Source organism: Lasioglossum baleicum, chromosome 4 (genome assembly GCF_051020765.1).
Source record: "Lasioglossum baleicum chromosome 4, iyLasBale1, whole genome shotgun sequence".
Lineage (NCBI taxonomy): Eukaryota > Metazoa > Arthropoda > Insecta > Hymenoptera > Halictidae > Lasioglossum > Lasioglossum baleicum.
Window position 1 is genome coordinate 4,364,804 of NC_134932.1, and position 25,673 is coordinate 4,390,476.

The 25,673-nt window shown below is 42.7% G+C and overlaps 2 protein-coding genes across 5 annotated transcripts in view; one reads left to right on the forward strand and one right to left on the reverse strand.

Annotated features, from left to right (window-relative positions):
• Fstl5 (follistatin-like 5) overlaps window positions 1-25,673 on the forward strand; it is a 122,177-nt gene that overhangs the window by 63,289 nt on the left and 33,215 nt on the right. Inside the window, exon 1 of one of the 4 annotated variants that reach the window (XM_076421388.1) lies at window positions 17,236-20,097. The exons of the other annotated variants lie outside the window; for them this stretch is intronic. The gene's annotated coding sequence lies outside the window, so the exon portion shown is untranslated. Of the gene's footprint in view, window positions 1-17,235; window positions 20,098-25,673 lie in introns of those variants that run through there. 4 annotated transcript variants of the gene reach the window in all.
• Window positions 919-8,130, reverse strand: LOC143208479 (uncharacterized). Its single transcript, XM_076422949.1, has 4 exons — window positions 7,510-8,130; window positions 6,082-6,369; window positions 2,255-2,521; window positions 919-1,840 (listed from the first exon to the last, which is right to left on the reverse strand). Exons 1-4 carry the CDS (start codon window positions 7,945-7,947, stop codon window positions 1,547-1,549), a joined length of 1,287 nt encoding a protein of 428 aa, XP_076279064.1. The 5' UTR covers window positions 7,948-8,130; the 3' UTR covers window positions 919-1,546.

Below are 25,673 nucleotides of genomic sequence, written 5' to 3' on the forward strand. Positions count from 1 at the left end.
CATTAATTATTAGTAGACTGCGGATCTTTATGCATTTATAGCAAAATTGAGTGGATGAAATTCAAAATTGTTGGAAAATTTACGAAATTGAAGATGTCAGTATACGATTTCGTCTTTATTAAAATCATTAAGGGAAGAAATAACATTTGATTTAGTTTCTATTTCTTGCAATCGATGCAGACAATTTTTATTTTGCATAAAGATCCGCAGTCTAATTATTAGTCACTTTTGTAGAGCCTTACGAAGTTACTAGTCAATAATCATAATTGTGACTAGCGTTTGCCCAACTCTGGATGTAGACAATGAACATAAATGTTCTTCTTTTCCTTCTGACGAGAAGTTATTCGAGGTCGAAGAAGCAAGCACAGAGAGGATTATAGGACAAAGGGTTAAGCAGGTTGGAAATTGGTGTGAAACAGTTGTGAGAACCACAGTGGATAGCCGAGGACGATTGTCGCATCACTCGACCGTTTAAGATTAACCGTTGCTGATCATTTGTCACTTGAAGATCGCGCTAAATTATCTGAAGTCGTGTCTCCAACCGGCTTCGCGATAGCACTTTATCAACTAGTAGTAGCGAGCGCACGCCGAGCGAGAGATCACACGAAGAGCGCGCCCGATTATCAATGGACAATTGGATTTCCAGAAATTAATTCTATTTCACTCCCGACCATCGGCTAATCTTGTCTTCTCGGTCCTCCGACACATCAAACCCGATTAAAGCGACGCCGAATGCACACCCGTGCGTAATTGCATCGTGAATACTGCGAAAGCTGATCTACCATCTGTGATTAGAAAATGAATTTACCAAAACAGAGATACGAGCCACGCTCTCGGGAAGGATATCATTCGCAATGCAGTTATCAGTGCTTCCGTCTCATTTTGTATATCTGTTCGTAGTAAATAGAAAAACACAACAACATTGAGAATTTCGTTTATTTTTCGAGAATAACGTTTTCTTCACATTTCTTAGGGTGGATTTATAGTGGAGCTGCGAGCATCGATGATAGCGGCGCGGTGAAAGGAAACCAACATTCGTGACAACATATCGACACATACTAATGAAAAAATACATATGTATTTTCTTTGTTTTTCTTTTTTTTCACCGCACAGCTCACCTCGCTGCTCCACTATAAATCCATCCTTACGTGGTGGGCCTTGACGGTCTTGCAGGGTTAGACACGCATAGGAATCAATGGGATTTATAACCGTTCTGGTTACACATCTTCGTATTATATGAATCGATATCGATATCGCAGACTGCGAATTAAAGATTTGTTTGAAATTTGAAAAACATAATGTATACATTGAGGGCATTAGAGCTGCTCACCTTTCATTTGTAATTTGCGTGTCGCCAACGAGGTGTATTGTTCTATTGCTTGTTGCCCGTCCGACGGGCTGTTCAAGCCGCGCGTACGAAGTTTAACGAAGTCGGTTCCTCGTAAAGGAACGTTCTCTCACATCGGTACGCGCAACTCAGATTGTCTACACTCACCCTACCTTGATAGGACCGGTGATTACAATAGAGAGGATAACAATACTTTGGTTATACAGATTCAGGTTCAGTATCTTTCTCGCAGAAAAAGGGAAGGTTTATGGTGCAAGGTACGTCGTTCAGCTTGCCATCTCGATACAAAGTGCCACAGTTTTGCGCGCCGCCGAAATTATCAGGCTGTCTTCCCCACTTGCTGCTCCAGTCGTGGAAAACATCGTCGATAGGCTCGTTGAAAATGGTAATCCATTCACCTTCACAGAACTGGTCGTGTATTCCGACGTAGACAGCGTCCTGACACCATGCACCTATCGCTTGGCCATGATCGTGAAACCGTGATATCAACTCCTAGGGAAAGGTCGCAACATTAAAGTCAACGTTCACTGATTAACCCGGCAGTGTCCACGTGGGGGGTCCAGCGAGACCCCATCGCTAAGATATGTGCTATCTATTTCCCATATTTCTTCCGGTAAAGGCAGATACCGCTTGTATTGATGTAATAAGAACATTAAGAAGATAAAAAATCCCGAGAATGTTTTGATGCGGATATGAATGCGGATGCGACAGAAAGCATAGACGCCTGGTCCGATAACTAGTTTGTGTACGGTGTGTCGATGTGTATGTATTTTATACTGTTATTTTAACAAAAATATCATAAATAGATGTTGCAATAAACATAAAACAACCCGCGTGGATACTATTTCCATTTCAGAAGTTCACGTGGACACCGCCGGGTTAAAAAGGGGTGATTAAAAATCTTACATCTGCTTCTGTTTGGTTATTCACGACAGCCAGGTATCCGCCTTCGACTCTACAAATTTTTAGCGCATCTCTCCAACATCGTGCTTTGCTGTGCAATTTATACCAATGATCGCCGGACTGTTCCCACTTGTCGAGTACCCCACCAGATAGTGTGACCTGTGACTCGAAGATCACCGACAATCCGACTGCCAAGATAATGCAATTGACGAAAGAGTTGGGCGTCGACATTTCCACAGCTCCTTTTATACCGACTGCTGCCAAAGGCTCCTATTCACCTATTCGGAAGAGTTTGCCGCACTGTTTCGCTTTCAAGTCTCTTTGTCTTCGTTCAAGTCTCGCTAATCGGACCGTGTACTTAGTTGGGACTCGGGACGTGTCTGTTATGTACTCTTTCGTTTCTTCTGATGCTTGTTCCTGTCCCACTGGGACCAAACCAAGTCTCCCTTTGAATTAGATCGCCCTGCCGTTGGCGCTGCTGGTCCGAAGGTGGTCCACCCTCGATTGGTTTCAACCGATTAACCTTCGCACACAATGTTCCCCCGATAAGTCCCCTTTATACATTATTCATTAGACTGCGGATCTTATGCACTTTTGTTTCGTAGATCATTTACCTGAAAAACTAGAAGCACCTAGTAAAATCGAAGCCCTCGGAGACACACACGACACTCTTACATTCGCGCACAATTGTAATCTGGAAATGTTGCTCCGCGTTTTCTCTCCGCTCTATTTATTGTATACTGAAATCGTTGCGTAATCGCGGGAGACACTTGTTTCGCTTTATCCATTTCATACTTCCTGTTCGAACATAACATTCTAAGACCGTCATCGTTCGTTTATTTAGAAGAGATAAGCCAACTGCAAGGTCAGTCTCTTCTTCACAATATATCACAATTATACATATACTCCGTTGAGCGGTTAGGTTTTTAGCAACTCTAATACTGTGAATTATTATGTATTTTGCGGAGGATGTTGGTCGTCATCGACAATGTATCGGGAGGAAATTGATTTTTCTAATTAACCGCCATTACTTTTAAAAAAATGTAATGATATTTGGTCCCCTCAGGGTTTCGAATCCGTTCACCGCTTCTCCCCTTCTTCCACTCTCACTATCGCCTAATTTCAGCCGAATTTTCAGCGGGACCTACTGTTCATCATTTGATCATTAGATCATTTGAAGCAACATTTTCCTTTGCAAAAATGTTATCCGCGGCTTTGTTTAGGAGTTATTAACGAAAAACACGGTCGTGAATGTGGCGTTTCTGGGTTTAAATACCGGGCGTAAAACGCACAAGCGTCTCGTGGCGACGCACAGTGGGCAATTTGGTCGAAACTCGATTCAAAATCAAAGAACTTTCGGTAGAAATGAGGTAGAGCGATGAAATTTTTTTTAAGTTAAAGCTGAAACATTGCAGAATATGGGAAAAATAGCGAGATTATGGTAAGAACGTTTTTTAACTTTGAGAAAATTCGTTAAAAATCTTTTTTGAACATGCTGTACATCATTTCCCGTAAATTTTTTCGCGCTGATTTCAAATCTGGTCTCAAAATTTGTCTGCGACCTCAGGATTTTGCAAGAAATCGATTTTTATGAACAAAACTAATGTAATCATTTTTTCGTTGAAATGTTGTCATTTTCATAATACTATACACATCAGTCGCTTCTGATGGTCGGTAGGTTTAGTGTTAAAAATCATGGATTACCATCATTTCATACAATATTTTACCATATCACGCATTCCTTGCGAGTACACATGTCTCGCCGGAGCAGCGAAGAGTAAAGGGATCAAATATTTGTCGAACGGCGGCGAGGAACGTTGTTCGGGAAGTTTAATTAGAAAATAAATTGACCGCGAAATAAATGGACTCGAGGAGCGAGAGCATGCTCGAGCGGCCGCTATCAATCTTTCGATTCACTCATCTTCCTTTATTTCTTCGCAATGCAGAATAGAACAAAACAATATGGAGGAAGACGGAAATATGGCACTGATAGGAATCGCAGGAATAAAATCGATACGGCGGCCGTTGGTTTCATTCGTCTGCTCTTGTTCCCGGTAGTTGTTTGCACTGCATTAGGAGCGTTCAAGAGCCAGCTTCCGTCCTGTTCCTGTAAGTAGAAACACCATTAAAGATACTTCGAAGGGGATAGTGGGCATCAAGATGTGGCGTGACGGGAAATAACAAATAACGGAAGTAGAAGGAAAAAGATGGCTCTCAGGGTCCGTCGGAAAATCGTGTTAACGACGAAGATGGATCGCGTCTCGGCCAAGCCGCCGCGAAAAATCAACGAATCCCGACAGTTTATAGACTGCGAATGCACGGAATCGCTAGCAGCCATTTATTGGTCGCGGCAGGAACCGTCTAGTCCGCTTGGAATTTTGCAATCACCGTTTGCTCGCTTCCTGCGCTCGTCTCTACACGATTTTCCAAACGTCTGTTGAAATTATAACTCGCAAATGATTGTCGAACCTCCAGAGCTCAGTCTTAAAGAGTTCTTCTATAGAAACTTAGTCTTTAAGACTGAGCTCTGGAGCTTCGAAGACTCGAGTTTTATACAACACTAGTTCACGTTGCGAAATGTATCTCTATAAGATCTGACACGATACACGAAGTGGAAATAGATCATCGTCCCACAAGTTTTTACACGATCTTTGTATCGAAAGCTCGGCCCAACGATCGCACGGCTTCCGAACAGGTGCTCTCCCGTAGCCCAACAAAGATGTTCCAGAAATTCGCCGACACCTTGTTGCTGATCAATCTCGTCGGCCAATTTATGTGCTCAGTGTATTACTTCCTTTCCGTGTACAGAGTATCACGATTTCTCCGTTTACGACTGCTGTAATCGTGACCCGAAAGCATTAACAGCGTGTCGATTGTTAGAAGGTCCACAAATAACGCTCTTTCCCTTGGTTCCCGTACGTTGCACCGTATCGTGTGTACGTGATTGCTGCGTTTCGGGTCATTACGCTCCGCACAAGAGAGGAAAGAAAGAAGAAACGAGCCTATTCCACGAACGAATTTTCTCTCTGACGACGCAATCGTCGTCAGCTGGATTATGGCCTTTTTTTGGGGGGGGGGGGGCGCGGACACGCACCGCGATACGTAAAACTGATTGATGGTGGTACTTGGGGCGTGTCAGCCGCGAATCTCTCACCGGGTATTCGACTCAGCTTCTACCAATGCATACGGAACTATACTGAACTAATATTGTTCAGCGATCTAGCTCGCGAAAAGTTTCAAAGAAGTCGGTGACTGACACTTCGGCACGGTTCTATGCACCATAACAAAAGATAAGGCACAGCAATGCCTCGATGTATGTGAAAACTTCGGGACCGAGAAGTCACTTCTATCGTGTATAGACAGTATTCGTTGATCCCTTGTCGCTAGCATCGAACGTGGAAAAGAACTACTACTGTACAAGGTGAGTCACCTAACGTTGCCACCTCAAATATCTTTGTTGTTTTAAAAGATACGTCGAATGTCTGCAGGACAAAGTCGAACGGTAAAATGGGGCTCATACGATACCAAAAAAATGTTTGTTACCACGTTTTTATTAGCTCGCTTTCTTGTCTGTCTGTCTGTTCGGTACAAATGTTGCAATTGATTTTAACCCGGCGTTGGTAAGGTGGGGTCTCACAGACCCACCGAAATAATATATCGCGAGGAAGATTTTCGGAAAGGAGAAAGTGACTTGAAATGACCTCGAGAATCGCCGGTTTCAAGGAAGTACAATATTTCCGGGGAACCCCCTGTAGAACATCTTGCCGTTAATCTTACGAGAATCGTTCTGGCGGCAACACAGCGATCGAGGATCTTAACAGCCGTTAGGCAAAGCTGACGAGGGGCAGCTCGCAGAAGAAGGGAAAGTGCGCCTCGCATTGTACGTCGTCGAGCGTGCCTTCCTTCAGGAAAGTTCCGCAGTTTTGCTGTCCACCCCCATTATCCGGCTGTCCGCCCCATTTGTCGCTCCACTCGGTGAAGCCTGTCTTTGCGAGCGTGTCGCCAAGAATGGTCACCCAATCGCCCTCCTTGTAGATGTCGTGCATACCGATATACGCCTCGTCCGGGTACACTGCACCCTTCACCAGGCCCGCTCGATTAAATATTCCCATTAACACCTGCAGCAGAGAGAACGAAAAAAAAAGAAGAGATATAGGTGGTGGTAGGAACGTAGTCAAGGCAGACAGGGTGTCGACTGAGTGACACTATCTGACGCTTTTAATCGAGCCACCATTAATCGCTCTTTCAACGGCCGTCGTTTCGCGAGCGCTAATGGCGTCTGCGATGGCTCAAAGAGCGAAATATAAATCGCTGACACAGTTAATTCGGGCCGTGCCGAGAGCCCAGCCAGTAAAATGAAACGCTTCAGCCCCGACCCCGAAAATTAATCAAAGCGCCCCGCGATTTTCGGTAACCCACCGGTTTAAGACACCCTCTCTCAGCCGGATATGCTCGATTCCGGATTGATTCTTTCTGGGACAGCGAAAGACTACGCTGAATTACGAAGGAATCCTTCGCGAACCCTTTTCACACCGTGCTGCGTCGAGATCCACGAATTAAAGTATTGTAGAACTTCTACATATCGTTCAACTTCCTGGAACGAATCTGTTCAACGAAAAAATGGATCAAGAGAGCCATTCCGTTTCCTTAATCTTCTAGTCGAGATCCAAATGGGATCTGCGTACCTGGCAATGTTTAAGAGTAGAAGAGTGGATATTTTAATTCGCTTTTTTCAGATTTCGCACCGGGGAAAGATAAAGCTATCGGTTTCTTCCGGTCACAGACGAGCAGAAAGAAATTGTACGGATGGGAAGAATCACTGTTCTTTATACAAAATGATAATTGTCTGCGTCAATTACGAGAAACAGGAACCGATATTATTCTTAAATTCTTTTTACCCTCGGACTGTTTTCAATTTCGTGCACTTCTGTTTGTCACGAGTCATAAAATACGAAATATTTGCCAACAAACAATTACATATATTTCAAGACACGAATTCGGTCCGCGTTCCCGGCAAAACTCAAGTTTCTCGAATTGCGGCGGGCGAGATTTTCGAAAACAAAATTCATGACCCGAGATAAAAATTAACAATAACAATGAACAGGGCGGCGGCTGACAACTGGCTCGGAATAACCGACTGCTTCAATTGCCCTCCAACTAGAAAAGCCACGAGTTCGGTCCGCGTTTTCGCGAAAATTCGAGAGTTCCATGAATCGCGCGGCGCGCGGAATGTCGGTAAACAAACGATCGGAACTCACGCGTGCTTCGGCTTTGGAATTTATGACAGCCAGATGACCACCCTCTTCGTTGCAGATCTTCCTCGCTGCGTTCCACGTGACCGATCTCGTGTGGAATTTGTGCATACCGACCCCGGGCGTGAACAGGTAATCGTCTCTCATCGGCGATCTGCGTGCACCGAGGTCGCACGAGCAAATCATACCTTGCACGAGCACGTTACGATTATGGTCGTGATGATGAACGTCGTCCCGGCTTGGACATGGTCCACGGCAAGCTTCGGAACAATTGCAGGGCAGAACGGTCTGGTTTCTGGCGCAAGGATAACGATTTTCGTTGCTGACGGAATCATCGTTGCCAGGAGTTGTCGTGATCGACGAGGCCTGATCCAACGGCCCGGCAAAAATCATCGGTAAACAGACGAGGATGATGCAATTAACCAGAGAATTAAACGAGCACATTCTGCTCCTCGTTTTGCACGGTTTTCCTGAATAGAAACTTCGTTCACCGGTCCGGCCGCCCGCTTTTGTCTCACTGTTTAGCTTGCCAGTCCCTTTGTCTTCGCTAAAGCCTCATTTAAACGGAACGCGTACTTAACTGCGATCGAGAGAGAACTGAGACACCCTTGCTAGCTGCGTTTCGTGGCTACTCGGCGCTCGCCAAACGATAATGCCCGAAAGACCCGCCCAAAACGGTCCCTCTTCCTATCCGGACCATACTGAACGGCTCGTTGCGCGAAGGTCAGATCTGATGATTGGGTAAAGCCCATGGATCCTTCTAGAATATCATTCCCTTCGGTGTTCCCTGTGTCGATGCGATGGTAAAGGTCAGTTCATGGAAATACACTCCTCAAAATAACCGATTTCAAGTCTCTAGCTCATCAGGAAGTTAGTTTGAAATCAATTGCAAAATTTGCCACCGAACAGACAAACAAACGAAGAAACAAACGAGAAAGCGAGCTAATAAAAACGTGGTAAAAATTAAGGGATCACCTCTGCGAACCCGAAACATTGCCACTAGTTTACATGATCATAACTCCGGCAGCTGTGTTTGAAGTTGGTGATTCGCAGAAATTTTACACGAGTGATAATAATATATTTTATCTCGCTATAACTTTGTAAAAAACCAACATAGCAACAATTTGAAACGGAGCATCCGAAACTAGAGGTTTCACGCTTTCAAACAATTGTTTAACGATATCGATACAGCAATTTTGGCCGGAGTTGTGATCATGTAAACTAGTAGCAATTTTTCGGGTTCGCAGAGGTGATCCCTTGATTCTTTTGAAAAGCGTAGTTCACTTTAGCACTAAACCTACCGGGAAAAACTGACTCACGCGTTCGTGTTGACTGGCGTTGGTAGATTTTAGTGTTAAAGTGAGATTATCGTTCACAACGTGAAGCATGCAAGCTCACTTCGTTGATTTTGTGCGAGAGAATTTGGGAAATGGAAACACCGATTGACACTGTATTTTAGCTGAAAGATGTTATCGAATGCATTCGAAATGAGATGAAGAGTCACGAAAATGCTTCCGACGAATCTCCCAAGCCAAATGCGACTCTTCCCCGCGCAGTTCGGTCTCCCATCCATCTACCTTAAAAGATATCGACGACCTGCCAGTCTTCTTCCCTTCAACTAATTTCAAGCTCCACGTTCGCGTTTAATCAGCGTCGTCTGATTCTATTTTTCGTCCGGCGTAACGGGAACTTCTAGTAGTATTAAAAACGATCTTGGAACTCTAGTTGTAAAGCTAAAAACGAATTTTCTTCTTAACGAAGTTTCGGTGCTGGTGCGGAATTTTAATGTATTTCTAGAAGAAACACCAAGAATAGAGTACAGAAATACATAAGTTGATACTATTATAAGTATAAGAAATATACAGTTCCATTTAGAAAATCCAAGTTAACCTTCGTAAATCCTTGACGAATTCTCCTACAGAAATCTAATAACACCAGAGTATCGAGGTGACCTATCAGCTGTATGAAATGTGTCACTTCTACTACAGTGACTCGGATTAATATTCGGACGCTCGTATATTGTACTATACGATTTGAACTTTTTTGGGGAAAAAAGCTGGAGCAATTAGTTTACTGCAGGATGTGAAAAGAAATTTTCTCAAAAATTGCAATTGATCGGAATTGTAGAAGAAATACTAAAAGTTGCATTTTCAACTTTTTTATGTGGACCTATATCGAAAATTTAAAAAGTACATTTTGTAGATCTGTGCGTATTAAACACATTCTGAAAATTTCGTAAAAATCGGTCGACGTTGCAATGAGCTGCAAGCGTTCAAAGATGGTAAAAATGGCAGATTTCCACGATTTTTAGAATTCTTACATCTTTCAATGCCTGTCGTTTTTTCCCTCATCAACCGATTTCGATGAAACTTTCACAGTGCATATTGACACAGACCTAAAAACGTATGATACTTTTTAATTGTGCTGAAGAGTTAGCTAGTCAAATAAGGCAAAAATTTTTTTTTCACAATTAGAGAACTTTGAGCGCGGATATCTCGGAAACTATGCAAGATAGCGAAAAACTGAATGAAATCAATCTTGTGGCACATTTTGTCAGCTTTAATTTTGTATGGAATGGTCTTATCGCTAGGACGCATAGTTTCCGAGATATCCGCGCTCAGAGTTCACCAATTGTGAAAAGGAACTCTTCAGCACAATTAGTGAACTTTGAGCGCGGCTATCTCGGAAACTATTTGAGATAGCGAAAAACTGAATAGAATCAATCTTATGGCACGTATTGTCAGCTTTAATTTTGTATAGAATGGTCTTATCGCTAGGAACCATAGTTTCCGAGATATAAGCGGAAAACCGAAAAAGGGGACCTTCTATGTGCCCCCTTGCACGCCACTCCCCTCCTAGGAGTAGGGACTTTTAATATGTTTACCTCCTAACTAGTCCAAACAAAGAGCTAAAGTTAAAAATTGTGTTCCTTCCATTTCCCTCTACACCCTCCTTATGGGCATTCATTGACTAGACGAGTCATAGTTTCTCTTACTGTATGAGGCGCCGCGTGCGCTCGTATTCCTGAACAACTATTCCCACCTCGTGCGAACGAGATGCAACTGGCGAGATTCGCATGGGAGTATCGACAGTGGAACTACCGAGGCTCTACGGTATCTAAAAGCGGATGAAAACACGCTGGAAAATGATTCCGCTTTGCGAGCACGTGTCGTGTCGTCTGGTCGCGTGCAGAAAGCCGTGCTGGATCCGCGTCCGAAAAATCCGATGGGACGCAGTAAAGCCCTGATCCGGTATTGGCCGTTCGTGTGTCCGCGTTCGTGTATTTAAATGGTCGGTCATTGGACGTTCAGCGTGACCAAGGGTCGAAGACTCCGGGTATTGTGTGCGTTGGGGGTAGTGAATCGTTTCTCGCTTGTCATGCGGCGCGGCGGAGGTGGCAAAGTAAATTACGATACGTCCCGTGTAATTATCGTCTTCGTCGGATGGTGGGGGGGGAGGAGGAGGAGGAGGAGGCTAGCCATTAAGGGGGACACCGTTTAAATTGTGTTACTTTCTAACGAGCCATTGGGCGACACGGCAGAACTTGCAATTACCGTAATTGAAGCGCGCGTACAACAGGCTCGTCGCGCGTTCGAATACTATATCGATATAGAAACGGGTATAGTCCCTGTCGTCGGGCTACCAGGCGAATGCAAATATTTTCAGACGGCAGCTGTTGCTCGTCGAGTGTCGCTCATTACCCGAGCCATCGTTCCAGAATTTCCACCTCCTACCCAAGCCGTTTAAGAAACACATCGAAATTCCTCCTCTGTTGCGTCGCGCGGCACCGCGTATCGAGCCCGCGCCGCGATTACCGTTATTCACGGTCCGCGGGCCACCGAAACAGCGATATTTGGAATGCATTAATTGCCGAAGATAGGTCAAGCGCCAACCGAATTTGCAATTACACTAATTGCACCCGATCGATGCGGAGCGACGCGACTCACGACGCCCATTCTTTCACGGGTACGAATGGATCCCATCGACCGGGACGAACCGCTATAGTTTTTCAACGAACCCTACACCCCATCGCCGCTACCCTCGTCAATATGGAATGGACAAATTTCCAACCCTTCGGGGTAATTGAAGGCCTTCCTGCGAAAACCAGACGTTTCAATCCGACGCGGTTTTTGTTAGGAAAATTGCACGCGTTGGGTGCTTCGTGTATTTTTATTTTTATACACAGTGGCTCGTGCAATTGCTCGACCAGCCTTTCACGCTAAACTTACCGAGCACTAAAAGCGATTGATATGTTTTAGCTCGTGAAAATTATGAGCCTCTGTTTATTTAGATCCCAAGAAAAACATCCTGCAAACAGGAGCCAAGTTCCTATGGCCGTAAAAAACTGTGAGATCATACAAAATACGGCCAAGTTCAAAAAAGCGTTTGTAAAAATTAGTTTAAAAGAACGCCATTTAATTTTTAAAGAGTTCCATGGAGGGCTAAATTATTCAAACACCTAGATTTTGTGCAATTTTTATCACAATATGTGCTTGGATAAAGAAATTTATCGAGTCAATTTCCATGCAAGCAACTTGATAATTTCGATAATTGTAAGATGAAAAATATAAACCCGGTCATTTGACCGCGACAGTGGTAGGTTTAGTGGTTTACGCGGCACTATAACCATGATCATATAATAGTGATCGGTTCTTGGTAAACTGATCGATGAACGACCAGCGAAACTTTTGCGCGTATAAAAAATTACATTGACTCGTTGCGCTGGCACAAAATTAATAACCTTTACTGCGAACGAGTAATGAAGGTAAGTGTGGAAACTGAGTTTGATGTTCTAAAATAATTACACGGTGGTCAATGTAGCAGTCGATCGTTAGTGGAATATGAGCAATATATTCTCGATGATTTAAACATCAAACCTCAGAATAGTTGCGTTATTTTTAGACCTGAATGAATATTTATACCATGGGCCAAAGATTATTTTTACTATTTGTCTGCCCACGTCGCTATGAAAAAATACAATCAAAATATGAATGAATTCCTCATCCCTTGAATAAATTGTGAAAAATATTACACGAAGATCTGACATCTAAATCTATTTGATTATACAACTTTATCAGAAGCGACAAGACGAACGGCATATGAAAAAATCGCAACGTTAATTATATAGCAATTCATCGTCGATCGTTTCGCATACAGAAAGGTAATAAAACATTTACGCTACACGCTTCTTTTATTATGATTTACCACTCTAATAAAATAACATAAAACGGCGTTAATCGAGCCTTATCTCCGGATCTAGTTATATAATATTTTCCAACACTCGCGGAGAACATCTTCGCTGAGTTATTGGAAAGTACGTTGCGCTTACAAAACTGCAAGTGAAATCAGAGCCGCGTATAAAACATTTATGGCACGAAAACTCCGCGTGAAGAATTATTTCCTTAATTAGTAGAAAAAGCCGCTGCTCGTATAGTTGATTAATGCCTTCTTCTTCTTCGGAACCATAAAAACCAGTCGTTTACGTTCACGCTATATTACCCAAGCAACGAAGCGACCCATGTTGCTTAAAAAGCGAAACTCCAATGGCGACAGACAATATTTATCCCTTGGCGTACTAGGCTAACACGATCCACGTTATCCAACCTTCAACATTTCAATTTTTCTACAATAGTCATTTCACCAATTTTTCAATTTTCAAATGCCAGCCATTCAAAAATTACTGAGTAACTATAAATGATCCTTTAACAATTTGAAATGTGCTAATTAAAAAGTAAAAATTGCCACTGCGGTCACTATTGCCCAGCGATAACAACATTTCAATTCCCAGATGCAAAGTAGCGATTATTTTTCAGAACAATTAATAGGACTCGTCTGGTAGCGGGTGGCAATTTAAAACCCGCAAAAATAAAATTCATTGTGCCGGTGGCGGTGTTCGCGGTCGCGCTCCGCAAAAAATGAATAGCGCGACGGGTGTATTCAAATAACATGTACACATTGTACATAACTGCTCGTTATGTCTTGACCGAGGTGAAAAAAATTGAATTGTTTCGCCGAATGGACGAAGGTACAATCCACGGGTCTGAAAAGATGTTATCAACAATGGTTATACTATTGGGTTGGCAAGGAAGTAATTTCGGTATTTTAAGGTGAAATAAAACCGAATTTCTTTATTCGAGCGATGACCTTTAATCAGGGACCATCACTGTTCTAACCAAAAAGAGAAAAAGTCATAGAATAACAAGTATTTCATCGACTAAAATCGTATTGGTTACAAATAAGGATTATAAGTACCGGAAAATTTGTTCTCTTGTTGGTAAATGTTATCGTTGAGAGAAATTCATTTCTCGATCACTTATAACTAGACTGCGGATTTTATGCGTTTATGACAAAAATGAGTAGGTGTAATTTAAAACAGTAAAAACATTAGACGAATTTAGGAATACTGTTATATTATTTTCAAAACACATTTTGAACATATTAAGAAAATGTTTATTTTGCATGAAGTTCCGCTGTCTACTCATAACAGTTGTCGATGAGAGAAATTTATTTCGATCGTTCATAACAGTTATCGATAGGAGAAATTCATTTCAATCGCTCGTAACAGTTATTCGATGAAACAAATTTATTTCGATCGCTCGAAACATGTTATCAATCAGTTGTCGAGGAGGGTCCAATTTTTTGGACAATGATAACTGTTATTTGTAACCAAAAAGTGTAAAAATCGATATTTTTTAATCATTTTCTGTACATTATCTTAAATTTCAATAATAATCAACTTCTTATCAATGATTTTTATCGTATAAAATTTCAGAATAACTGTTATTTTTGGTCCCTGCCTTTAATCAATAAAATAGTTTTTTATTTATTCTCTTTGGCAGAAGATCGTCGAACAAAAGGTAGAGTATCTCAGTCATTAAAATTCGTTGCTTGGATAAAAAAATTACTTCCTTGCCAACCCAATAAATTAGATCGAACGCAACGATATCTCACCGCTGAACCATGCAAATTATTTGATTCCCTCATTGTCGCGAGAAAAACCAAAAAACAATGAACTAAGATTGTATAAAAAATTGCCAGCTACGACGGAGACGTTACTAAATAAATGAGAAAAGGAATGATGAGCGTAGACATACGAGAACCTTCAGAAAGGATCACGATAATCGTTAAATGTAGCAACATTCACCGAAGGAAGTGTCCCTTCGAGGTCGCTAATTTTTCGGAAGATCCTGTGTTGACAAGAATGGAAGATTTTAGTGGAGCTTAACTCTCCTTTGAGTGGCGATCCATTAATGTTTCTCTGTTCCCTGGAACTTTAGTTTCCCCGGCGTTAGCCACAAGAACGTTATTCGATGAAGTTTCACCTACCCTCTTCTTCGCACCTAGGCGAAGCCGCTTTTGTCCGGGACCCGCAGACACATGATCCATAAAGGTAGTGAAGCGAGGGAAACTATTCGGCGAATTACTCGTACTTGAAGTCATAGCCAGATTTTACGGAACGCCATGAATACAGCGGCAACCACGACCCCTATCTCGTACGTAGCAAAAAGCTCTCGCGAGTGCTTACGAAGTTAGTACCGCATGAGCCGTTCCGAACATTAAAAACTCATTTCTCTGCTCATTCTATTTTTACAACAACTGGTCGACATGCGCGCAGGGGGCCGCGAACTTAAAATATAAAACAGGGAGAACGCGCTCTATCTCTCCGACGTATGGATACATTTTTAAAATCGCATGTCTAGCGCGGCAACGGGCGGCCACGGTTCCCGAAATGTACCGCGCGGATGTTTATGCGTATTCAAAGTTGCATGAATCGACTTTCAGAAATTAGGCTTTTCCATGGAAACCTGTTAGCTCGATTAACACGCTGAAATTGAAATCCAAGGTCGCAGTTCGCCTTAACTTCTTTAGAACATTTGGATTATTTAGTCTTGAACCTAAAAGTTTCTTTTAATACACGTATAAGTATATACTTAAAGGTGCCTGAGAAAATTTATGCAGAATTCCAGAAAGGTCCTAGCATGCTACGGTATTTTATCGAAAATCTCATACTCGTGTTAATTATTACCGCAACATTCCCGTATCATTTCCATTAGCGAGCACCTGTCAAGGCAGACGCGTTCTCCGGAGGTCCGTTTTGTCCGCAAAAGTCGAGTAATCTAGCAGAAATTCTACATGCGGCTCGCTCAAATGAGTTAGCGCCATGCCCCGGAAGCATTCGCGTTCGCGTTTGTTTTGCGCTTCGAGCGGGATGTGCGCACACAGCGATGCTAATTAATATTCGGACACTTTTTAGAATTGGATTTCCGTTCTTGAGAAGCTAAAGGGATCTGTTGGGGGCAGAGTTGTGATAATTCAAGTATATCGTAATTCAGTTACACAATTGAATTACATTGTATTTCAATTATACAGGGTGAGGCGCATGATTCCTGAAGTATTTCAATTGTAATTCTGCACAACTCTGGTTGAGGGGGACATTTCAAAAAATGCTTTTTACAAATTTGAATAATACCTTTTGTAGATTCATGTCAATTCTATACATATGTATAACGTTTCTACGAGCTCACATTGAAAGTGAACGACGCCTCTCTTATTTTTCTGTAAACGAGCTGTTACGTCGAGGGTAGCGAATTAATTTCTGATAGATTAAGTTGAGAGCTTCGGGGACGAATGAAGGTTAATCGCAAGAGTGATTCGTTAGTGGCAGCATTTCGCAAGTTCGTCCATCCCGCATGACCTTGCACTTATCGAGCGAACGTGATTCATCGCGCATCGAGACAATCGGCCGAAGTGACTCGCCCGTAGATATCGATCCTCCTTATTAACAGCCGCTGTCGCGTCAAACAATCGTCGTGATAAGCTGGTGAACAACGAACGGTGCTAGCCGCGCTCCGTAGAAGCGATTCTGCTGGCCGGAAACTCGGGCGGAACCCGCATCGTCCCATTATCTCCGCACGCAATAAACCATTCCCGTCCCTCTGGCTCCCCGTGTCCCTATCCACCCGCTTCCTCCACTACATCCGTCTCTTGAAAAAATATCAGCTCAGCTCGACACGACCCGGTGTCCCGTACACCGTTCCTCTTTCTTCGAATAATTACCGACTTCCGCGTCTTCCGCTAGCTTCTTAACCCCTGGTCTTACAATATCGTGTCTGACTCATGAAGATTCTGATAAAACTGTTTGTTAATAATTTTCTTTAAGCCGGGATAAAATTCTATTTGGTTTTGTTAATGTACAGCTATCGGAGAACCGTGACAGCCAAGAACATGAGTGGCATGAGTTCGATACATAAGGTAGCACAGGTAGTACATAATGCAAAATGCGGGGGTCCCTGTGCTGCCTTATCGAACTAGTTCGGACTGGGAAGATGAGGCCTGAATAAAAAAAAATAAATAAAAAAGCTATTGGAGAACACGTATAGGCATACAACAGAGTTGGGCAGTATTTAAATACTTCTCGCCTCGGCTCTACAACGCCATTTCGGTACTACGATATGGAGTAACGAATATAAACCATTAACCAACCAATAGGAATAAAAGATAATACATAACTTTTATTCGTTATTCGAAAAGGTTCGAATAAAAAAGTATCTTTCATTCGATTTTTATTTAAATAATTTTGTATTCGCCGAGAATGTGTTCGATGAATAATAGTTACAAATTGTATTCAAAGCTTCGAACACATCCACCTCGAATACAATTTGTAACTATTATTCATCGAATACATTCTCGGCGAATACAAGATTATTTAAATAAAAGTCGAATGAAAGATACTTTTGTATTCGAACCTTCGAATAACGAATACAAATGTATCTTTTATTCGTTATTCGAAATTTGTATTTAAATGCAATTTAAAGACAATGTATTTAAATGCAATTGTATTTAAATATAATTTTTGCCCAACGCTGGCAGACAATAGATATAATTTTTCTCCTTTTCTAGGAAATTATGATCTACAAAAAAGTTTTAATCATTGAAACCGTAAAATAAATCGTAGCAAGGGGTTAACGGGGTAGACTCCTTTTTCCAGGATTGCAAGGGTGCGGTATTCGCCTTCTCATTTCTCGATACAGTAAATCCTCTATGGGAGCAACAATTTCTATACGATAGATGCGACCAAGAATATCTCCCCCAACTTAGTACAGGGTAAACAACGTTGCCAAGCGGGAAATATTGTTGTATTGTACTAATGCTATTCATCGAAAAGTTTAAAATCAATTGCAAAATTTGTACGGAACAGACAGACAGACAAGAAAGCAATAAAAGTAATAAAAACGTAGTAAAATAGGACTTTTGACTACTGAAAAACCCCATTATTGTATTATCGAGAAACGAGAACGCCAATCCCGCACCCTTGCAATCCTGAAGACGAGTCCACCGCCGAAAAGATTAATCTTTTCACTGCTGGAAAAGCTTCGGCGAAGCTATAGTAGAGTTTCGCCGTGAATATTTTCTGTAATCGTTTTTGAATGAAGTTTCCCTCGTCTGAATGTCCGAATACATACATTCAACAGATCATCATTTTTCCGCTATCGAAGCATAGTTCGAATAACGGTGCGGTAGTTCCTCGAACCCGGGGTGGCCGAAATAGTTGCTGGAAAATGGAGCCGAAAACGCGACCACCGGGTTCCGATCGAATTGTTCACGGGTCAGAACTGTTTTGTCGGCCGTTGAATAAATGATGATCATCGTTGATCACCAAGCCGGCGGGAACTCCGTTGCGAATCGGACCTAACCCAGTTTCTATTTCCATCCCCCCGCCGTCCGATTCCTTTGCCCTGTAATTTGACCGACGAATGAAATGTCAGAAGGGCAACACTAATTGCGACTAGTCGGGTTGCGACAAAAAGTCTGACTGCTCCATTACTCCGCTCCAATTATCCCCCTAATATTAGGGAGAACGAAGATCGGGAAATCGAGTTACCGTTCCGTGAATACCCGATATCTCTCCCTTTATCTCTCGCGCTCTCTCTCCCTCTCGCTTTCTCTTCAACCGATACGAGAGACTTTTGATTTTGTACGAGCGACGACGACGAGCGCACCCGCGTAAGAGCGCGCGGCCGGGAGGATTATATTTAAAAGCTTTTCTAACTTTTTAATGATCCGTGCCCGACGCGTACGTTCCGGAAAATTGTGGAAACTGCGATTTACTTCCCCGCAGATCATGCGGCAGCTCCATCCGCGTGCTCTCTCGTTGACCTTCTTACATCCGAAAGTGGAGTAGGCTGCGATCTGAAAAAAAGAAACGGTTCTCGCGACATCGAGGTGTTAACAGCATCGATTTTTACCTAGAAAGGAACTAGAGTCTTACTAGATTTTTGGTCGAAACATGGGTTTGCGCGCCTCGACTTTTTGTCCTTATTTGAGCAGATTTTGGGCTGGGTGAGGGCTCATTCTATAGAGGAAGGTTAAATACAGCGCGCTCTGCTATTGATTTAACGAGATTATGTTTATATCTAATAATATGAGTGCCCAAAGTAAAGACAAAATCGAGAAAAATAACCGCAGACTTCAATGTATTTTTCTGTCTCAAAGAGACTTTTTTGACTGATATGATGAGCAGAGCGCACCGTGATGAACCTTCCTCTATCAAATGAACCTTTCTGCAGCTCAAAATATGCTCGTATAAGGACAAAAAGCCGAGGCGCGTGATTTCATTCACATAGCAGAGATTTCCCCATATTACGTTCATGAAGACAGAGGTCCTCTCTGATGCAGAGCCAGTCTAGAGCCAATTTTAGTTCAATTAGTTTAGACGAGATGGCGCCTAGTCAGGAGGACTGTCAATCAGTGCTGCGATATTGTGCAACTCCCCTTAAATTGCAATCAGGCCGCCCGATCGTGTCGCAAACTGTTGCTACGTTCAGGAAGACGGATATTATACCCCCTCCCATGTAAATTTTCCAATGTACAATTTTCCTTTTCTGTTCGTTTCTACGTAAAAAAAAATACAGCCTAACTAGGTCCTCTTAATCAACAGGTCTTACTCAACAGTTTCGAACAGAAACAGAGTGCACTAGAAAGAATTAGCGATACACGCGTCCGATACACTCTCTGTGAAGAGGGTCGTCCATTGTTCGTCGGCTTATTTGGGCCAACAAGTTGCGTTCAGTTGCATAAAAAAGTTTCGTCGCCGTTGTTTACGAACGTCAAAGCGCGGAGGGTTGTCCAATTAGAGAACTGCGTTCGCGAGAAAACGAGAGTGACAACGTCGTTCCTCGTCGCAGTTTGCGTAGAGAGCAGTATATACATACATCCCTACCTCGCTCGACCGCTCGGGTTTTGTGTTGGGACAGTGAACACATCGGTACCGAGCTTCGTCGCCGGCGAACAACCGGCCGTGAACAGTTCAATTAGAAAACCGAAACGAGACGAGCGGTAACCGCGAGCGCGAAGAAATTGGTCGCATCGTGTCGCGACGAACTTTTTCAATCGCGTTTCAATTTCCCCGTAGATGGGGTGGCCACGTAAAACTTGTCGGAAATCAGAATGCTAAATGGACCGAGAGGGACCCGCTTAAGCGTCCGAGGGAGTAGGGATCCCAGGGCTTTGGAGGCTAAGATGCGGGAAGTCGCGGGAAGGATTCGGTTGTGCACGGCCGGGCGAAATTAGAAGGCACCCCTGAAAGTGACTGGGGTAAGAGATCCATAATGTATTTACATTGAAGAGCATTCTGCGTAGGACGGAATCGTTCGTTTCTATTCTCGCGAAGCTGCTAGGTAACCGTTCTGCCACCCCTTACAAGTAGGGTTGCCAGAAATGTTTTATCCAAATATAGAAGAAGTAGTGAAAACTGCAATTATGTATGCAGGGTGTCCCAAAATTCGTGAAAATCCTGAAAGGAGGTGGTTCCTGAGACCATTTGAAGCGACATATTCGGAGACATTTTAAGAGTTATTAACGATAAACACGGTGTAAAGGAATAGCAGGGTCGTGGAAGGATATGAAAATTAATGGTACTAGCACTGTTAGTTAATTGTCTACAGCACAAAAGTCCAGTTTTATTTAAAAGTTAAGGCTAACTTCTTTACACTGAAGAAACCTGACACCACTTAACACTAATGAAACGCACAGAAAAGAACTAGAATTAAGAGAAAACGAAAGATAACTAGAAGGAAGAAAAGCAAGACAAAAGAGAAGGCACAAGAAGCGTTAAATTTTACCAGAAACTTGTGCACATTCATGTTCGGAAACTGTAAGTGAGAGTCGTGGCTTCCAACGGACAATACTTTGAAGGGGGACACCATTGATATCACCCAGCAATGATACTTCCACCCGCTACAGCAGAAGATCGGATATTTTCCGGACACATCGAGGCATTATTCCGCTAATTTTCGGTGCGCGTTTTAGAATGTTGTCCAGCAAAGTAGACGCGCATCGTCCGAGGTCTCGCGTTGGAACCGTGAGGGACGCATGCAAGCCGTGCAAGAGGGGATCGATCGGTCGTTCTTATTCTTTAAAATGGCTTCTGCTCTTCCGCAGCCACGAGGGTGAGGTAATAAGAAGCAGCCGCGAGGATCGGGGACAAGATTTAAAGCGAGCGAATCGTTGCCGTATAAATGGTTTCCGAATATACTGCCGAGCACCGGCGGCGCGGCGCGGCGGCGAGTCGAGCTCCAATAACAATATACTTCCGGCTTTATCAACGCTATTTGTCTTCCAATTGAAAAGCCCGAATGAATTCAGAAAGGGCGGGCACCCTTAAGTCGAGAGGAGAGACCCGAACGACCGAGCGATCTCTGCCGTGAGCACCACGACGTAGCTTTCTCTCTCTTCTCTCTTTCTCTTTTACCTCGATTTACGAGCACGAACGGAGACGTGCCGTTCCTCGGATTTATCTTCCAAGGAGTTCTCACCCCGCGGATTAAACAGGCCAAATAAAGCAACCGGCGTTGGCGGCGAGAATACGGTTACGGGAAATTCATTTTTCACCGTACGTTGCGCTCTGCGGGTCTCACGCCCGCGTGAGGAAAATTCAGTAGAACCCGCCGCGTGCCGCGCCGACCCAAAACGAATACGCGATCCGTCTTTGGGGACACTTGAGCCCGCGAAACATATGAATAAATGGTCCGGTCGGCTGGATAAATTGCGTATGAATGCAATTCCAGAGCAATTTTTCCGCGAGGCGGACCATTTGGGGCTCCGGCCGCACTATATAAACACGTCCCGGGAAATCGCTCGGAATGTTTTAAAAGCCGGTCCAAGATTGATGGAACGGTTTAATCTTTCATACGGTCTGCTCAAATCTGTGTCACAGGTTTGTTTTTAATACTCGCGCAGTCCCAGATGGAAAATTCACCCACTTTCCGTTTTTAGATACCGCGAAGCGTCAGATCCCTCTCCAGTCAGATGGATTTCTTGAAACATGTATAATTTATAGACTGCACTATTAATTTTACAGCGCTAATGTTTATTTTTAACTTTATCAAGAAATGTAAGATTAGGATTTGGCGCCTAACGTTTATACTACATAATTCCACTTTATACATACTATAATATGTTATATGCTTCTCTATTTTTTTGTAAAATGTCATAATAATGTATGCTATATAGACCAAACTAGGTTTACGGCATTAATAAATAAATAATTTATTTATTTATAGACAATATTTATAGACAAAATAACCGGACAATAGAAATTGTTCTTCTATGATATTCCTCCTTCGATACCATTTAAATTATGCCAAAAATATATTTTTGTGCCATTAAAAATAAAGGAGATATTTAGGTGGCCTCCTTCAGCTCACCCTGCATATAATAAAATCGTGTCTGTCTGTCTGTCTGTCTGTCTGTGATGGCATCAACTGAGAACGGCTGAACGTAGAAAGCTGGGGTTTGACTCATTAAACGCAGCGTTTCTTCGGGAAGGTTCAGGAGAAATCCGCATTCGAAGAAGTCCAATCGTTCAAAAGTTGTGACGTCATTAGTAACCAAACACGACTTTTTCGCCCTCTTTCGGGCACGTTTCTGCTTATAACTTTTGGATTTATTATTGCACGTGGACAAAGTCGCGAGTACAGCTAGTTGTTCGATAAAATCCTAGTGTCGGACGTTAAGAGCAGTACAGTGTTAGTCAAATTGCTCCCATACGTTTCAATGCAACAAACAAAATCAAATCCACTCAACAACACAATACCCAGTTACACAAGATTTACTCGATGTATTACTCACTTCAACTTCTTGATTTGCAAGGTTGTAATTCTCCATTTTGTCGTTAATATGTTTATTTTTGCAATCATATAATAAATATCAGACATTTCATATTCAATAACCTAATATGTCAACCAACTATCTTCCCTTACATGACTCGTTAAAAGTTCTCACCGCGCGACTATTGATTTTTAATTTCGCGCAGCGTGATGCCTGATCCAGGTGTCGCGGTATTAACAGTAAACCTACCAAGCCTTAAAAGTAACTGTACATGTTCCCTTATACAAATGACAAGATTGATTTTATTCAGACTTTGTGCAGCGTAGTGCGCCAGCCAAGTTCTCGCACCACCTCCTTTTACAACAACTAAACGACTCTTTTAAAAAACAACTTAGCCGTTTTTTAGAGGCTTATAAATCGGCACTGGAGGCAGATGGAGAGATGTGATTTCGTACACTTGTTAAATGCTATCGTGTTGGGATTGTAATATATGCTACACTAAAGATGTGTATACAATTATTCCTTATGAAGTTCTTTTTATTACATCGATAATCGTAAAATAATCAATCGAATGGAACCGGTCACTTCGACCGGTGATTGTAGGTTTAGTGTTAATAAACGAATGATGCGGCGCACGCAGTATCGTTTCGGGGACAAACAAAATGAAAGCTTTCCGGGGTCACTCGTTCTTTTTTCCACTGTCTGTTTCGCGACGAAATATCGGATGGAAACGCGTTCGCGGACAGATCGGGCTTGCGTGGATGTTCAATAACAGGTGACACGGTTCCAGGGGTGGGTTTTACACGGTGTCCGCAGCGGGGGGTTGTGTTCTAATCGCCTTATCGCAAAGGCGATTCGTCAAGTGCTCTCTCTCTCTCTCTCTCTCTCTCTCCGCCCCCCCCCCACTCCCGCATGACCCGTTTACCGGGCGCAAATATCACGCACGGAAAATGAAAGCGTCGGTACACCGGCGCGACGGTGGCGGGGATGCATTAATTAAAAAGTGCCGGCCGTCTGTCTTTGCCTTTGAGCCAGACAGGTTCATTCGCGGGCCTCGCATCTGCCTCGGCTGAATTTCGTCGGGAATTTCCTTTGCCCGCCGGTCGGAACGCCACCGAAACGTGCAATTTTTACAAAAACACACCGCGGACCTTTTTGCTCGAGTATAATCATCGCCCCGGCGCGGCGCGGCGCGGCGTCTCCGTGGACACCGGAAATTTGAATCTCGACGTACCGCATGTGATAAACACTGATTCGATGCACTGCGGCATTTGAATGTGTGTTCGCGATACAAATCAAGAAAGTTATACATATAGGGTTGTCTAAAATATCTTCGATACTTTTCAGTGTCAAGCCAATCATGGAAATCCACTAACGATTTAATCAAAGAGCAAGGTTTATTTAAGGGTAAAGAGTACGTTCGACTTTTCCATAAAGATGATGGTACATAAATCATTTGGACCTTTGTCACTTTTATCAATATATAGATGCCGTTCTAACAATTATGATTTAAACGCTTCGTTAGCCCGAGTGAAATTTATTGTAGACAGTACTTGTGAGCGTGGTGCTGAATCCCAAGATTCTAGATCACGTCATTTGGCAATGTTCAAATATGAAGATGAACGCGATACATTCATATCACTCTTCTCCATTGCAAGTACTGTCTCTCGACTTGCATGAAATGTTTCTTATGTGGCCCAGATATTAAAGATCTGTCAATTATCTCCGATTTTATTAAGCGGTGTGCAATTAAAATCGAATCTCATTAAATTAACCAATTAGAAGCTATATTAACTAGTTGTAGGTTAAGTTAAAAGGTGCTAATATGTAATATGTCAATATGTTCATGTATCGTATACGCTACATAAACCATACTTGGTTCAAAGCATTAAATAAATAATGATAATACTTCAGTGTCCAAACACACACGACGACGTTTAAATAAACAATATCGATTTCGGGAACAATCTTCCCACTTGGACAACGGAGCTTCTTGAAGTGAAAACTTCTTTAGTTTGATCCGTCACGCTCCGAGGTGAAACGCTATTCGGGTAAACCCGTGGGAAGCCGAGTTTAGTCGAGCGAGCGAGAAACAGACAGGTGTGCAACCGCCACGAACTTTTCGCTGAAATATTGGTCTATTTTTTCCTCGTAACGATGAGAAACTGCATAAAGATCCGCAGTCTATAAATAAGTTAATTATTTATTTCTTGATGCCGTAAACCTAATTTGGTTTATATAGCATACATTATTATGACATGTGACGGATGGGCGTTACACTAAACGTGGAAAAAAGTGCGGGGAAAATTAATCTGTTTCGAAGATAATTGAAGTACGATATTTTTGGGACACACTGTATGTGTCGAGTTTTATCATTGCGTTCGCTCTAACGCAAACCACATCGGAAATATGAATAATCACAATGATAGACACTGGAGTTGTTTGATCGAATAATGTTTGCCAGGGGTGGTAGAAGTTTTACGACTCCTGCGCCAAAATGTGTCATAAGTCGAAGGTAAAACAGTGATCGTTAACGCAAACGTGGCTGTGCAAACAACTTTATTTCCCCGAAACACAACAGGATATCAGTAGCAAGTAAAGCTCCTGTAGCCGAGCAATATTTTCTAGGACGCCCCAATATGTCACTGATCGATACCCTCCGGTTTAGGCGGAAACAGCCCTGAAATTAGGGATTTTGCTGATCGCGATACCAGCTAATCTATGGAAGGTGATACCATTAATTTTAAATGACAGGGGAATTTATATTAAAGGTGAAACGAGAACGGTGAATTAAATTTTCTGCATTTACACGTCCGCCGCCCCACCGGTATAACCATATTTCGTATTCGACATGGAGAAAATCAAATTAACTTTGCGCACGTTGTTGTTTATTGCAAGTCAGATTCCAGAGCGTGTAGCACGGCGTATTCCGCGATTTTATAACTTTCCTGTGTGACCGTACCCTTTTTTAATATTTCATTACAGGACGCGTTGCACAAACTGCTCGCGAACGTGTTAAAAACTGAGAGGCGGATCTACGTTGGTTATTTAACAATCTCTGA

Excerpts from the sequence above, each read along its gene's own strand:
- LOC143208479 (XM_076422949.1), bottom strand. The coding sequence starts at position 7,947 with ATGTGCTCGTTTAATTCTCTGGTTAATTGCATCATCCTCGTCTGTTTA. Across the intron at positions 2,522-6,081 it reads AGCTGCCCCTCGTCAGCTTT|GAGCCTTTGGCAGCAGTCGG; the intron begins GCCTAACGGCTG and ends ATAGGTGAATAG. Across the intron at positions 1,841-2,254 it reads ATAACCAAACAGAAGCAGAT|GAGTTGATATCACGGTTTCA; the intron begins GTAAGATTTTTA and ends ACCTTTCCCTAG.